The sequence below is a fragment of the Rutidosis leptorrhynchoides genome, chromosome 6, assembly GCF_046630445.1.
Source record: "Rutidosis leptorrhynchoides isolate AG116_Rl617_1_P2 chromosome 6, CSIRO_AGI_Rlap_v1, whole genome shotgun sequence".
Lineage (NCBI taxonomy): Eukaryota > Viridiplantae > Streptophyta > Magnoliopsida > Asterales > Asteraceae > Rutidosis > Rutidosis leptorrhynchoides.
Window position 1 is genome coordinate 69,200,419 of NC_092338.1, and position 13,768 is coordinate 69,214,186.

The window sequence follows — 13,768 nt, forward strand, 5'->3', positions numbered from 1 at the left end:
ATTAATAATAATTTTAATAAAAGAATTTTATTAGTACAAATACGATTACTATAAATATATTTAGTATAAATATGAAGATTAATAGAATAAACATATTATGCATAAATAATAAATTTTAAGAATAAACATTAGTATGCATGAAATAAATAATGATTAATTGCATAAGTAATCATAAATGTTAGATAACATAAATATAAATGTTAGTGAAGTTAATAAGAGTTAGATTACAGAAATATAATTCAGGCGGTATAACCGACCATATATAACTTAAATAACATAAATATAAATGTTAGTGAAGTTAATAAAAGTTAGATTACAGAAATATAATTCAGGCGGTATAACCGATCATATATAACTTAAATAACACAAATATAAATGTTAGTGAAGTTAATAAGAGTTAGATTATAAAAATATAATTCAGGCTGTATAACCGACCATATATAACTTAAATAACATAAATATAAATGTTAGTGAAGTTAATAAGAGTTAAACACTTTCTTACCTTGATTAGTGACGTGCGCTTGCTTAGATAAACCTTGATTATACGGAGCACTTCGTGCTGATAACGTGTTATAATTCAGTAGGCTTATAACTACCTTTAGTGGCCTATGCTTAGCAATAAGACTTCTTATTATATAAGATTTGAATGGAGAGTAAAGAATAAGACTTGCATATAGTGTAAGAATGGGTGCATCATATGCTTACAATTGTATGCATATTTATACTAGAAGAATCACTATACAAAAACTATTCATGTTCATTTTTCAAATGAGAAACAGTATGAAGATAAGATATGGGGTAATAATATTGATCATTCACTCTTAGATTTCATATATTGTATAGTCAATGATATCATAACAAGGGTAATAATATTGATCATTCACTCTTAGATTTCATATATTGTATAGTCAATGATATCATAACAAAATTAATTAGTTCTAACAAACAATAAACTAAATGCCTCAAAGCAAGAGCCATAGAAATACAAACGTTTAACATGATCTTGAGGAAGCTAACTCTACTAAAGAATAAAATAACGAATCTATAAAAACAATATATTTACTATTTACATCACATTTTTACTTTTGTTTGAAAAGAAAACAGGAAATTAAATTAAACTGATTAGAAATTCTATGTGTGTTGAATTTATAGAGCCTACAACATTTGAATTGAGCAATCCAATAATGTTTGTGACTGCTTGACTTAAAACATTTAGTAAAATTTATATAAAAACATAATTTTAATGAGTATTCATTTATGAAATGTTCAAAATTAATTGTCTATTTTTATAATTAAATAAATATTATTTTTCTTCGTCCGATATTAATAGTACACAGACAAAAAACACACAGTTTAAGAAAATATCATAAAATTAATGTACTTTCTCTTTACTTTTCACTTTCCCCCTCACATTTTATTTCTCTTTTAGTGTTATCCACATATATTAAGAACACAATAAAACTTAAACTTCTTATTATTTTCTATTTATGGAAGTGAAATTTTAATTTAAGAAATACCAAAATAGAATACCGGACAATTAATATTGGACGGATGAAGTAATGTTTTAAAGTTACTTTATACATTATTTCCTTATTTTAATTTTTTTATTAATTAATTATTTATATTTATCTGACCAAATCTTTTATTTAATAGGATTGCAAAATGAACCCTGGTTTTGTGTTATTTGTATAAACAAACCCCCAAAGTTGCGTTTCCGTTATATATAACCTCACTTGACTTACAAAACCGAAATCAAAATTAAAATCTGCAGCAGAATCAGCAAACGCCCACCATGGACGAAGCTCCTCTTCCTCAGATTCCTTATTCTTCTCTCACCATAGATCACACTCTTCCTGTTCCTCTTATGATACCTTCACTCGTGTACGTACTCTCTATTCTCAATATTCTTTCTTTATGTTTTTGTTAAATTAGAGCTTAGGTATTCATTCATTACTCGTTACTCGTTAGTATTATTATATAAAATATACATATATATACACATATACCTAGGGCTATTACTAAAACAAGTATGTATGCTGGATCAAATTAGATGGAATTGATACGTTAATAATAGATTTATGTGCTAAGCAAATTAAATTGTAACAAAAGCAAATTAATAAGTATCACAAAATGTATAAATTCAATGTTATTTCTGTTTCTGAAAATGGATGAATTTCAAGTATGATTGATTTTCATGCTATTTGTGATTTAACAGAAAGCTGTGCAAGGACCTTTTCAAAAAATGGTCAGATTTGGATGAATCCCATTTCTCTGCAGAGAGAGTGTCTGGTGGCATCACAAACCTCTGTAGGTACCTTTTTATTTTTTATTTTAAGACTTTAGATCAGTTACTCCTATATACAATAATCAAGAAATGTGACTCAAACATATACATTAAGTAGAAGATAAAGGCGTGATTTTGTCATGATTTAAAATCAAAAAGATTGAAGCATATTTGATTTTTCTAGATTTTTATATGATGGCTTCTGAAATCTGTGCAATAGCTAACTGCATTTTGTTATGTTAGTGCTCAAGTTATCCGTAAAGGAACAAAATGGGAACGTGGTGCATGTGATAGTTAGGCTGTATGGTCCAAACACGGAATATGTCATCAATCGAGAAAGGGAACTACAGGTTAATATCTACATTTGTCTTTACACATAACCAGTAATCGTTGTCACATGTCGTGTGTTTCATAGCCCATATCTCTTAATTTGGATATAATATGTTTTAAAAGCGCTATCGCTTTGCCTTGTACATGCTATACTGTTCAAACTAGTGTACATATGCTAGCTAAACTAAACTGAAGAAATGCATGTTTTCTTCCTAACATCATATAATGGGCAAAATCATTAAACTTTGTCGATTAATATTGTTTTGAGGATGACTATCGTATTATTGCAGCCGAGAATCTGTAGTCACGTATGCACAAAATTTGTTTTGCAGTATTAGATGTTTTGTTTTTATCTGTTTGACTACTGTGTGGTGTAAATTACTAGAGAGGTTAAGAGTTGCTAAACATTTTGTTCGTATTAATATATATCTTCTGACCATTGTGCGGCGTTGAAAATTTGTTGTTTCTTTGCCACAACTTTATTACTCTTGTTAAGAATCTTATCTTTATCTCCATTACTCTTTAGAGCTGATGCCAATGCTTATATAGTTTTGTTCAGTATCCTTTGTATAGTAATAGTCTATTGAATCAAGTACAAATTTATTAACTTCTTAGATAGTTAGATAAATGTTTAGTATGTTGTGTAATTTTTATGGTTCGAATTTTACTGTTATGTCTGTTAGTACCATATTGGTTGCGAGTCCCAATAGTCTTCATGCAGTTTAGTATGTTCTGTGATTCATCTTGTTGAAAATCTAGCATGTTGGGCTCGATGTTTAGAATAAGATTGCAGTTATAGTTGCTGATAATAATATTGTTATTTAGTATGTTCTTCATTTCTTATTAGCTCATGCAAACATATGTTTTTCTACACATGTTAATGGTATACCTGTGTATAGGCCATTCATTACCTGTCGGCTGCAGGATTTGGCGCCAAGTTGCTAGGAGTATTTGGGAATGGGATGGTACAATCTTTTATACATGCTCGTACGTTAGAACCTTTAGGTAAGCAACACAGTAACATTATATTGCCGCTTGTTATTAAAAAGTGTGCATCTTTTGTTTACTAACTAGCCTATTCCCTTAGTAATCTGTAATTTTTTGTTATTACTTTTTCATTATTTATATGATGTACAGATTTAAGGAAGCCCAAATTAGCTGCTGAGATTGCAAAGCAACTTAATAGGTTTCATCACGTAGAAATTCCAGGATCTAAGGAACCACAACTGTGGAATGACATCTTTAAGTTTTTTGAAAAAGGTGTATTTCTATGTCGCCCTTTTCTTAGACTACTGGGATAAAACTCAATCTGTATCGTTGGTATTATTGTTTGTAATGTAGTGCTGAAATATTAGTTTTTGTTTATTGTAGCATCCACTCTTACTTTTGACGATCACGATAAGCAAAAAAGATACAAAACAATTTCGTTCAAGGAAATCCACAATGAGCTTATTAAACTCAAGGTATCCTCTTATAATCTATGCAAAATATTACTTTGGGTTATGACAGTTATTTGATTTATGAAGAAAGGAAATGGGTCTGAAAATAAAATACAATGTATAAAGTGAAAATGGGTCGAAAAATGCAATACAATATCTAAAGTGGAAATGGGTTGAGAAGATCAATAGTTGCCTAAAGTGTATTTCAAATGCTTGAAACCTCTTTAATTCTTTTTATGCAAAAAAGTTATAGTAATCTTGAAATAATATAGCTTAAAAGTTAGATTTGACACAATGTATATTTGAAAAATAAATCAAACAGGACAGGCAACTTTCAGTCTTGGGTCTGTCCTCAGTTTTAGTGCTGACGTGGCGCTGAGGTGGTAGTTAAGAAGTTCAGTCGTGAATCTGAATGTCAGGATACAGAGTGGTCATATGCAACCTTTTGGTCATTCTTAGGCAACCTTTTTGCAATTTAACTTTCTTAAATATGTAAATACATGCTAAGAAATCAAGATATCCCCACTGGCCTAGATCTTTTTTATTTATTTATTTATATTGTAATCTTTCAATTTGGAAGAAACATTGTTTACTTGTGGAGAAACGTCTGATGATTTTACGAGACAGGAATTGACAGGTCATCTTAATGCACCTGTGGTGTTTGCTCACAATGACTTACTTTCTGGAAATCTGATGCTGACTGAGGATGAAGGTATATTTGCATCCAACTATTTTTTTTCTTTTATGTACATTGGACTGCGAATGTTTAAGACTCGAATGTTTAAGGCTCGTTATATTTGCTCACTTGTAAAATATAAAACGATCACAGTTAAGAAACTGTACAAGTGTTTTTTGTTATTTCCTAATGGATTTTTCTATATGAATTTTTGGTTCAGAGAAACTCTACATTATAGACTTTGAATACGGGTCATACAGTTACAGAGGGTTTGACATCGGGAACCATTTCAACGAATATGCTGGCTATGATTGTGACTACACACTGTAAGCCTATCTTGTGTTTCGGCACCTTTTGTTCTACCTTTTGTTTTGATGAAAAAAAGGTCCCATAATTTTCCAATAATGATCATACAGGTACCCTAATAAGGATGAACAATATCATTTCTTCAGGAATTACTTGCAACCTGAAAAACCAGATAAAGTACGTATCCCAACCTATTTAATTTAGAGCATGTTTATTTAATGTTTTCAATTTACAAAATGTTTAGTCATCATGTAACGATTTTTGTAACAGGTACCAGAGGAAGACTTGAAAGCGCTGTATGTTGAAACTAGCTGCTACATGTTGGCTTCACATCTGTATTGGGCTTTATGGGCTCTGATCCAGGTACCATACCCACCTTAGCCCATTACCATCTTACCAATGCGATTTCAACGAGTGTATTAATCTTGATTCATTTGATTACAGGCGAAAATGTCACCAATTGATTTCGATTATCTTGGTTACTTTTTTCTGAGATACAACGAATACAAGAGACAAAAGGATACATGTTTATCTCTGTGTAAGTCTTACCTCTCTGGATCAAAAACGAAATAGACTCAACTTGGTAGAAAGACGAACGCATTTTTCATGGAAGCCGTTAGAAGAATCAAAAATCTTGACAGATTGTAGTAATCTTTTCGGATAACAAAGTAATTGTTGGTGTGATCTTGCATTTATTTTCCGTAATTGGATCGTTAAGAGGGACAATTATTTTTAGAAGAAAACAAAGCAGGCAGGTAGTTGTTTCTTAGGATTGAGTATTGTTGTCGTTGTTGCTACCCATATGTTTGTGTAATCGTTTTATTTGAAAGTCGCAAAAAGATTTGTAACATCTTATAAATTGACTGTTATGACTAATGTCATCGTCAAAATTTCGCGGAGTAAAAACATAAAACCTCAAACAATCAAGAATTACAATCTGCTAGAAAACTTTAATTCAACTATGATGAGCAAAAAGATGCATTCTACTAGAAAACTTCAATTCAAAATCAAAACATTCAACTGTGTATATATAAGTTCTTACAACACCCTATGACAAAACATCTAAAACAACCTACATCATCATCATCATCATCATCATCAATCATCAACAACATTGATATCTAAAACATCATGCTTGAAGCACTTGACAATGAACAATATGGCTCTTCAATCGATTACGTCCAGCCAAGCTCGACCACAAATTCGACACTAAACTCTTCAACTGCCCTTTTCCTGCTAACGTCTCCCACAAATGCTCGGCTGCACCATCGCTCCCAACGTTTACCAACGATATACTCATGTTATTTCTTATAATGCAAAGTTTCCCATTAAGCGGGACCAACGCTGCAGCCTCAAAACCTTTCGAGTTCCCCATATGCATCTTGCTATCAATATGCTTACTCCATGAATCGTTTTCTTCATCATAAACCCTAATTTTACACCCGTCTTTACACTCCAAAGCATAAAGTTTTCCATTTAAACAAGTGCTCGGGTTTCTCCAACCCGAAACCATCCCATCTTGAACCTGGGCCCACACATCCGTTTCGGGTTCATACATTTCACTAACCACTTGTCTATGAGACCCGAGCCCCTTCAAGAACCACTTCCCTCCGTAAACCACTCCTATAAACGGGACCATGGCTGTACTCATATCAGAAACAAAAGACCAATGGTTCTTACTCGGGTCATAAACTTCCACCGATCGTAATGAACGTTGTACACCTTCATTTTCACCACCCGCAACATACAAACGATTGTTTATAACACACGACCCAAAAAAATGCCGTCTTCTAATCATATCATGAGCCCGGTGCCATTTATTAGTCCGCGCACTATAATACACCACTCGTCTCATGGACCCTTTAATCGGATCTTTACCACCAAATAGATACAAGTGACACCCACTCAAGACCGCACACCCAAACCCTAATGCTTCCGAATATTCTCGAGGGACAGGTGGCAGTGGTTGCCAAAGGTGGTTAATTGGGTCAAACCCGTGCCATGTCATCTTTCGGTCTTTGTCTCTTTTCATAACGTACACCCATTCTTCAGCGAGTTGTTGGTTTTTTCGAAGAGAATAGAAGAAGTTACCAGCTAAGAGACGGTACCATCTTTTGCAAACTAGGCGGAGCTTGCGGTGCTCGATTCTCGGAACTCGGATCAAACACGCAATTGCGAGATCATCGGGCAGACCAGGCAGTAGGGGTGTTTGGTTACGGTTTCTGTCACGTGGTTGTTTTTGTCTGGTGGGATGGATTGATGGTTTGATGTCAGGTTGTAGACAGAGTTTTGAACCAGGAACGAATCTTTTTGCTCCAGCAACGGTTTTTAAACCAGCATCTACTCTACATAAACAAGCTGTTGTATCCACCTGCAAAATTGGGCAGCAAGAACATTTTTTTATGACATTGGAAGAAATATCAGATTGAATAAAAATTTTCAAATAAGTACAAATATTATATTATCATAATTTGAAGTTAACTTATGATTTGAAGTTTACAAACATATCCTAATGGAATACTAATTATTGACATGATTAGACTATGAAATCCCTTACCATTCATAATTAAGGTTAAACTATGAATTTGTGTATCAAATGTTGCATATGATCAATCAATAACATATAAAGGAAACACACGGATTAATGAAACGTTAATGCGATTAAAAGAAAGTCGCCTAATTATACGCAAATGGCATGCTTTTAGCCTTTTAAACTCAAAAAGCATAATGGAATTCAAGAAAGACAAAGAATAGAAATTTGGCATACTAAATTTGTATGTTTCAATGAATCTTTGAAGATATAAATATAATAAAGATACTAAAAGATAAAACAATGTACCAAAGGAGGTTGAATCCCTCTTTCCATTCTTGACATCAACTAATTATATGCAGATTTGATAATTCATCTTCAATGTTAGCTTCAAAACCTATTCTTGATCCTATAAAAAAATATTTAGTATTATGATAGAAGCATTTCAAAATGAACCCAGATTAAATATTCAATCTTTAGTGTTGAATTTAATGATTTTAATTAATTCAAGAAATATACCTCAAAACATAAATTGACCCAATTGGGGGAGATTGTGTTTCTTCTTCTCAAAGCCCAACTCAAAGATTCAAATAAAAAAAATACTAAGATTATAATTCAAATTCCACAATTTGAATTTGATACCCAGCTGAAGATAAAGAAAAGTGTAAACCACTCAAAAGGCACAAACTTTAAATAGTCAACAAAGCTGATCAAAAAGCATAAACTCAGCTCAGATCTCCAAATGGTCAATGCAAACCCTAGAAATAAAAAAAAATAAAAAATCAAGAAATCAAAAACCCACAAATTATCCTGAATGAAACCATAAACCCATGTGGCAAAACTCAATATATTAAAAACCCATGAAGCAGAAGCTAAGAAATTAAAAATAATGTATTTATATTGTTGGACCAAAAAAACACCCAAAAATGCAAGACAGCAATAAATGGGGCAAAAAAGAAAAGTAAATGGAGAAAGGAAATAGAGATAGAGACACCTTTTATACTGTTTTTCTCACAATTAAAGTCTTGAGTGGAGAAGAGGGCCCATCTCCATTGTTGCAACCTAAAAAAACAGAAGAATGTGTTTCAGATGAAAACACACAAATCTAAAATAGAATAAAAATTGCTAAAATAAACCTAAACCATTAAGCTAAAGTGAAAGATAAAGAGAAATATTTGAGTGGGTATAGATGATGATGATGATGATATTTACTTAGGTTAATGGTGGCCTTCAAAATCAAAACTTAAAATAAGAGAATCAGTCAGCAAATTGTGAGAAAAGTTGCAGACTTGTTTTGGTGTCTTTTATTTAGTCTTTAGCATAAAGAGAGATTTGTAGGGTTGTGTTTAAGAGGGAGAGGAGTTTAATTAGAGCTTACTTTATTTTATTCCATTTTTAAATTTTAAATGTATTAATTAAATGTATTGGAAGTACCAACTGTTTTTATTTATTTATTTATTTATTTATTTATTTATTTTAGATATAGGGTGTGTTTGTGGTTAAGTGAAACTAGAGCTTTTAGCTGAATCTGAAGTTTATGACTAGCGCAGATAGTTTTTAAAAGTCGAAAGTTGAAGTTTATTTTTTGATAAGTGTTTAATCAAAACTAGCCGGAACTTATAGTTGTAAATTGACTAAATAATAATATAATATACATATGTATGATAGATAATTATATAATAGTAATATGTAATTTATAATTTACTAAGCTGAGAGTTTATTTATAAGCTAGTTCAACTAGTTTTTTTTTTCCTGCACTTAATATTTCATAAGCTTTGAAAATTTTATCACTCAAATAATGCTACCACCTTAAGCTTATGGAAAAATAAATGTAAACTCCTATATTCCAATAAGTTGCGCTGTGAAACACATCCATCCATAGGACCATAGATGATAGATGATGTTTAAAATAGGAATGTATGTTTAATTTTGTTTGGTAAAATGAATTAGTATTGCAAGTAGTAACTTTCAAGTTTTAGCCATTGAGGGTTAACAACCTATGTTGTTTAATTAATTTTGGTTGGTAAAATTTACTTTTTGAAGACAACGCTACAAGTAGTGCATGTCAAGTTTTTGTCACCAGAATTGCTTAAAAGTAAAAATAGTGTATGTGTTATAAAATATCTAGATTGTGTTATAAAATATCTAGATTGGATGTTAATTTTATTATTATTATATTTCTTGCATAGTAATATTTTATACTATAAATAGACATGTATGGTAACCATTTAAGGTGCACCATTTCTCTTGAAATATCAATATCAATATTTCTTCTCTCATTCTTCTCTCTTTTTCTCTCTTTGTTCTTATAACCATTAAAGGTAGTTATAAGCCTACTGAATTATAACACGTTATCAGCACGAAAAGCTTAGTGTAATTAAAAGATATCTCAAACGATCACGAATCACTAATCAAGGTATGAAATTATTAATAATTTTCAGACTCGAATATATCAAATTTTGGACTACTAACATTTATATTTATGTTATTTAAGTTATATATGGTCGGTTATACCACCTGAATTATATTTCTGTAATCTAACTTTTACTAACTTCACTAACATTTATATTTATGTTATTTAAGTTATATATGGTCGGTTATACCACCTGAATTATATTTCTGTAATCTAACTTTTACTAACTTTACTAACATTTATATTTATGTTATTTAAGTTATATATGGTCGGTTATACCACCTGAATTATATTTTCTGTAATCTAACTCTTATTAACTTCACTAACATTTATATTTATGTTAATAAGACCTCATGATTGTACGCAACACGTCATTTGACAACACGGTACTTTATGTACGCAACACGTCATTTGACAACACGGTACCATGGGTCGAGATTAATTCCGATCAATACGAATACGACGGGGTCTTTATATGTTATCTAACATTTATGATTACTTATGCAATTAATCATTATTTATTTCATGCATACTAATGTTTATTCTTAAATTTATAATTTTAAAAGTTAAAATAAAAAAAATAGTTTGTATTTTTATTAAAAGTAAATCTTAAAAGTTAAAATAAGAAAAAGTAGTTTGTACTTTTATTAAAAGTAAATCTTAAAAGTTAAAATACAAAAAGTAGTTTGTATTTTTATTAAAAGTAAATCTTAAAAGTTAAAATAAGAAAAAGTAGTTTGTATTTTTATTAAAAGTATATCTTAAAAGTTAAAGTAAGAAAAAAAAGGATGGTAAAATGGAATAGTTTTTTGTCAAAAATGAAGTATTGAAAATGAAGTGGTCTCCTTCTATAACTAAAAAAATATATATACTTTTATCAAATGAATTTTTTTGTGGCCGACAATTTCAAACACGAGTCCGTGTTTAGTTTATCAAGAATATCTCTTGCTTTGGTGAAAGGTCACGATCACGATATTAGGTGTTGTGAAAGAATTAAAAAATTGGTCAAGTGGCCTTTTAAAAACTAGAAAAAAAATTTAAACAAAAAGTTTTTTTTATATATTTATAATTTACGGGTAACGTAAAAAAAGGAAGTTTTTTTAATAAAAAAAAACAAAGAAAGTGTTTAAATGAGTTTTACAGAAAGGGAGAAAGCAAAGTAAAAAAAAAACTTTTTTCCAAACAAAGGTAAATGAAAGTAGGACTTAATACAAGAAAAAAAGTAAACATCTCCTAGACGTGATAAAATCTATCAATGATAAGTATTAGACTTGATGAGCTAAATGTGACAAAAATGTTTCAACATGTCTTATGTTAATTTTCTAAAATAAGTTATTATTATTCCGAGTTTAACACATATACATATGTTAATTAAAACAACCTTTTTGTTCTTATGTAGTGTTGGGTTGCAATTTTGGTTGTATGCCATAATTTCATCCAGTAGAGTGACAATAGAAAACTTTTGATGATAATCAATAAAAAACTTTTTTCCAAACTTGTCAAATGTTTTGTTAAAAACGTGACCGTTGAAAAAAGGAGGTTGAATAATAAAACTTAAAAAACAAATTATTTTTTTAAGAGTGTGCATCAAAATGGCCCGTTTAATAATGGGGAGTAAAAATATAGTCAAATTGTTTCAACGAACAAGGGTTCAATTGGATGTCTCTTAAAAAAAATCCGCGGGTACGGGTGATGGATCCAATGGATCCGCATCCACGACCCGCGGGTGCTATCCCTAATTGTGACAAGTACAAATCAACTAAAAGTCTAAAAAATAAATGCTCTTATAGGGACCAAATGTTCACAATAATTGCCTAAGCTAGATATGAAACAAATAGTTCATAAAAAAAAAAAAAAAGGTCGTTGTGCGTTTTCGGGATGATAGCCGAAATACACTTACAAAAGTAGGTCAGCCGTCAATTCTTTATGGCCATATCAACGTAGATCAATAAAATCATTTATGGTTTTGATAAAAGATTAATTAAAAATTAATTGTTTTTTGGTCTTGGATTCTCGGTAACAAAAGCAAAGGTTGTTTTTGGTTGCCACAACAAACAAGACAGAGGTTGTTGACTTTTGTTGTTAAACATGGCACAAGTGAACAATAACAATAGATTATTGTTTTTGAAAAGAATAATGATGCGTTAATTTTATTGTATAAAATAAAATTAAAGAAAATGGTTTTCATTGATGACTATGAACAAACGCAAACAAAGTGTTTGTGGTATTTGGTGATTAAAAAAAAAAGTGCATCTAAAGCTTCTACTGAAAATAATATGCATCTAAAGCTTCTACTGAAAATTAATGTGCAAGGTACAACGTATAACTATATGGTCAAATTCATTTGAGCCTTCGGAGTCACAAGTATATGATGTATATATATATTACTCAATTAACAAAATAGTAAATCTAAATTAATTCATATGAATAGTAAAACGAAATTAATTAATTTACTATTCACATAAAAAAGCGCATATGATAAAAAGCGCATCGCATATGATAAGCGCATATGATAAAAAGCGAATATGATGAAAAGCACAACGCATATGATGAAAATCGCATATGATTAAAAGCGCATATGATGAAAAACACAGCGCATATGATTAAAAGCGTATATGGTGAAAAGGATATATGATAAAAAAAAACACATATGGTGATTTATAAAAAAAAAAAAACACATATGGTGATTAATGGAAAGCACATATGGTGATTAATGAAAAGTATATTGTGAAAAAGAATCACAAATGTTTCTTGAAAGAATTCAAGGTAAGATATATGAACCAATTCATCCATCATGTGAACCATTTTGATATTTCATGGTTCTAATAGACGCATCTAGCGGATGGTCTCATATTTGTATGTTATCAAGCCGTAATATGGCATTTGCAAAGTTTCTTGCACAAATTATTAAATTGAGAACACATTATTCTGATTACACCATTAAAAGGATGAGACTTGATAATGCTGGTGAGTTAACATCTCAAGCATTTAATGATCATTATATATCTACAGGGATTGTTGTTGAACATCCAGTTGCTCATGTGCATACACAAAATTGGTTTAGCTGAATCAATAGATAAACGCTTACAGCTAATAACTAGACAATTGATAATGAGTACAAATCTCTCAATATTTATATGTGGACATGTAAATTTACATGCTGCGACATTAATTCGCATTATACCATGTGGAAGTCGTAAATATTTTCACTTAATACTTGATTTTGGCCAAGAGCCAAATATTTTCTACCTTAAAACATTAGTTGTGCAGTGTATGTTCCAATTGTATCACCACAACACAATAAAATGGTTCTTCAAAGAAAGATGATAATATATTTTGGATATAAAACATCTTCAATCATAAGATATATTGAACTCATGATGGGTGATGTTTTTACAGCACGTTTTGCTGATTGTCATTTTAATAAAACATTGTTTCCTAGATTAGGGGGAGAAATAAAAATAAAAAATAAAATGATGCTTCATGATGTGAACATCAATTAAGGTATATTGAACTCGCATAAAAGAATGTGAAACGAAAGTTCAAAAATAATGCATATGCAAGAACTTGCAAATTAATTACTTTATGCATTTACAGATATAAAAAAGTGACTAAATCATATATACCAGCGATAAATGCTCCAGCTCGAACTGAAATTCCAAAAGCTGGCAATAATGTCACTGTTGAGTCTTTGCCACGCATCAAACGTGGAAGATCAATTGGTTCCAAAGATAAAAATCCTCGAAAAAGAAAATCAGCTGATAATGAGGTAAGAGAAAGTGTTCAAGAA

The 13,768-nt window shown here is 30.6% G+C and overlaps 2 protein-coding genes across 4 annotated transcripts; one reads left to right on the forward strand and one right to left on the reverse strand.

The window, feature by feature from the left end:
- Positions 1-1,774: 1,774 nt before the first annotated feature.
- LOC139852961 (probable ethanolamine kinase) lies at positions 1,775-5,864 on the forward strand. The gene is made up of 11 exons (XM_071842310.1): positions 1,775-1,881; positions 2,216-2,307; positions 2,528-2,634; positions 3,514-3,619; positions 3,752-3,874; positions 3,986-4,077; positions 4,681-4,765; positions 4,950-5,055; positions 5,146-5,212; positions 5,306-5,398; positions 5,480-5,864. Exons 1-11 carry the CDS (start codon positions 1,793-1,795, stop codon positions 5,606-5,608), a joined length of 1,089 nt encoding a protein of 362 aa, XP_071698411.1. The 5' UTR covers positions 1,775-1,792; the 3' UTR covers positions 5,609-5,864.
- A 155-nt stretch (positions 5,865-6,019) lies between these two features.
- On the reverse strand, positions 6,020-8,911 carry LOC139852277 (F-box/kelch-repeat protein At1g55270-like). Of its 3 annotated transcripts, XM_071841533.1 has the most exons (6): positions 8,778-8,911; positions 8,560-8,627; positions 8,254-8,323; positions 8,085-8,142; positions 7,875-7,974; positions 6,020-7,406 (listed from the first exon to the last, which is right to left on the reverse strand). In XM_071841533.1, the coding sequence occupies exons 5-6, from the start codon at positions 7,908-7,910 to the stop codon at positions 6,165-6,167; spliced, it is 1,278 nt and encodes a 425-aa protein (XP_071697634.1). In that variant the 5' UTR covers positions 7,911-7,974; positions 8,085-8,142; positions 8,254-8,323; positions 8,560-8,627; positions 8,778-8,911; the 3' UTR covers positions 6,020-6,164. The 3 variants fall into 3 exon arrangements, with proteins under 3 accessions (XP_071697634.1, XP_071697631.1, XP_071697633.1); XM_071841530.1 differs by having other exon boundaries at positions 8,085-8,323; XM_071841532.1 differs by lacking the exon at positions 8,778-8,911 and having other exon boundaries at positions 8,085-8,323; positions 8,560-8,765.
- Between the last annotated feature and the right edge of the window lie 4,857 nt (positions 8,912-13,768).

Coding starts and splice junctions, on each gene's coding strand:
- LOC139852277 (XM_071841533.1), bottom strand. CDS start 7,910: ATGTCAAGAATGGAAAGAGGGATTCAACCTCCTTTG. Junction 7,407..7,874: donor GAGGGATTCAACCTCCTTTG/GTACATTGTTTT, acceptor CCAATTTTGCAG/GTGGATACAACAGCTTGTTT.
- LOC139852961 (XM_071842310.1), top strand. CDS start 1,793: ATGGACGAAGCTCCTCTTCCTCAGATTCCTTATTCTTCTCTCACCATA. Junction 1,882..2,215: donor CTTATGATACCTTCACTCGT/GTACGTACTCTC, acceptor GTGATTTAACAG/AAAGCTGTGCAAGGACCTTT. Junction 2,308..2,527: donor TGGTGGCATCACAAACCTCT/GTAGGTACCTTT, acceptor TTGTTATGTTAG/TGCTCAAGTTATCCGTAAAG.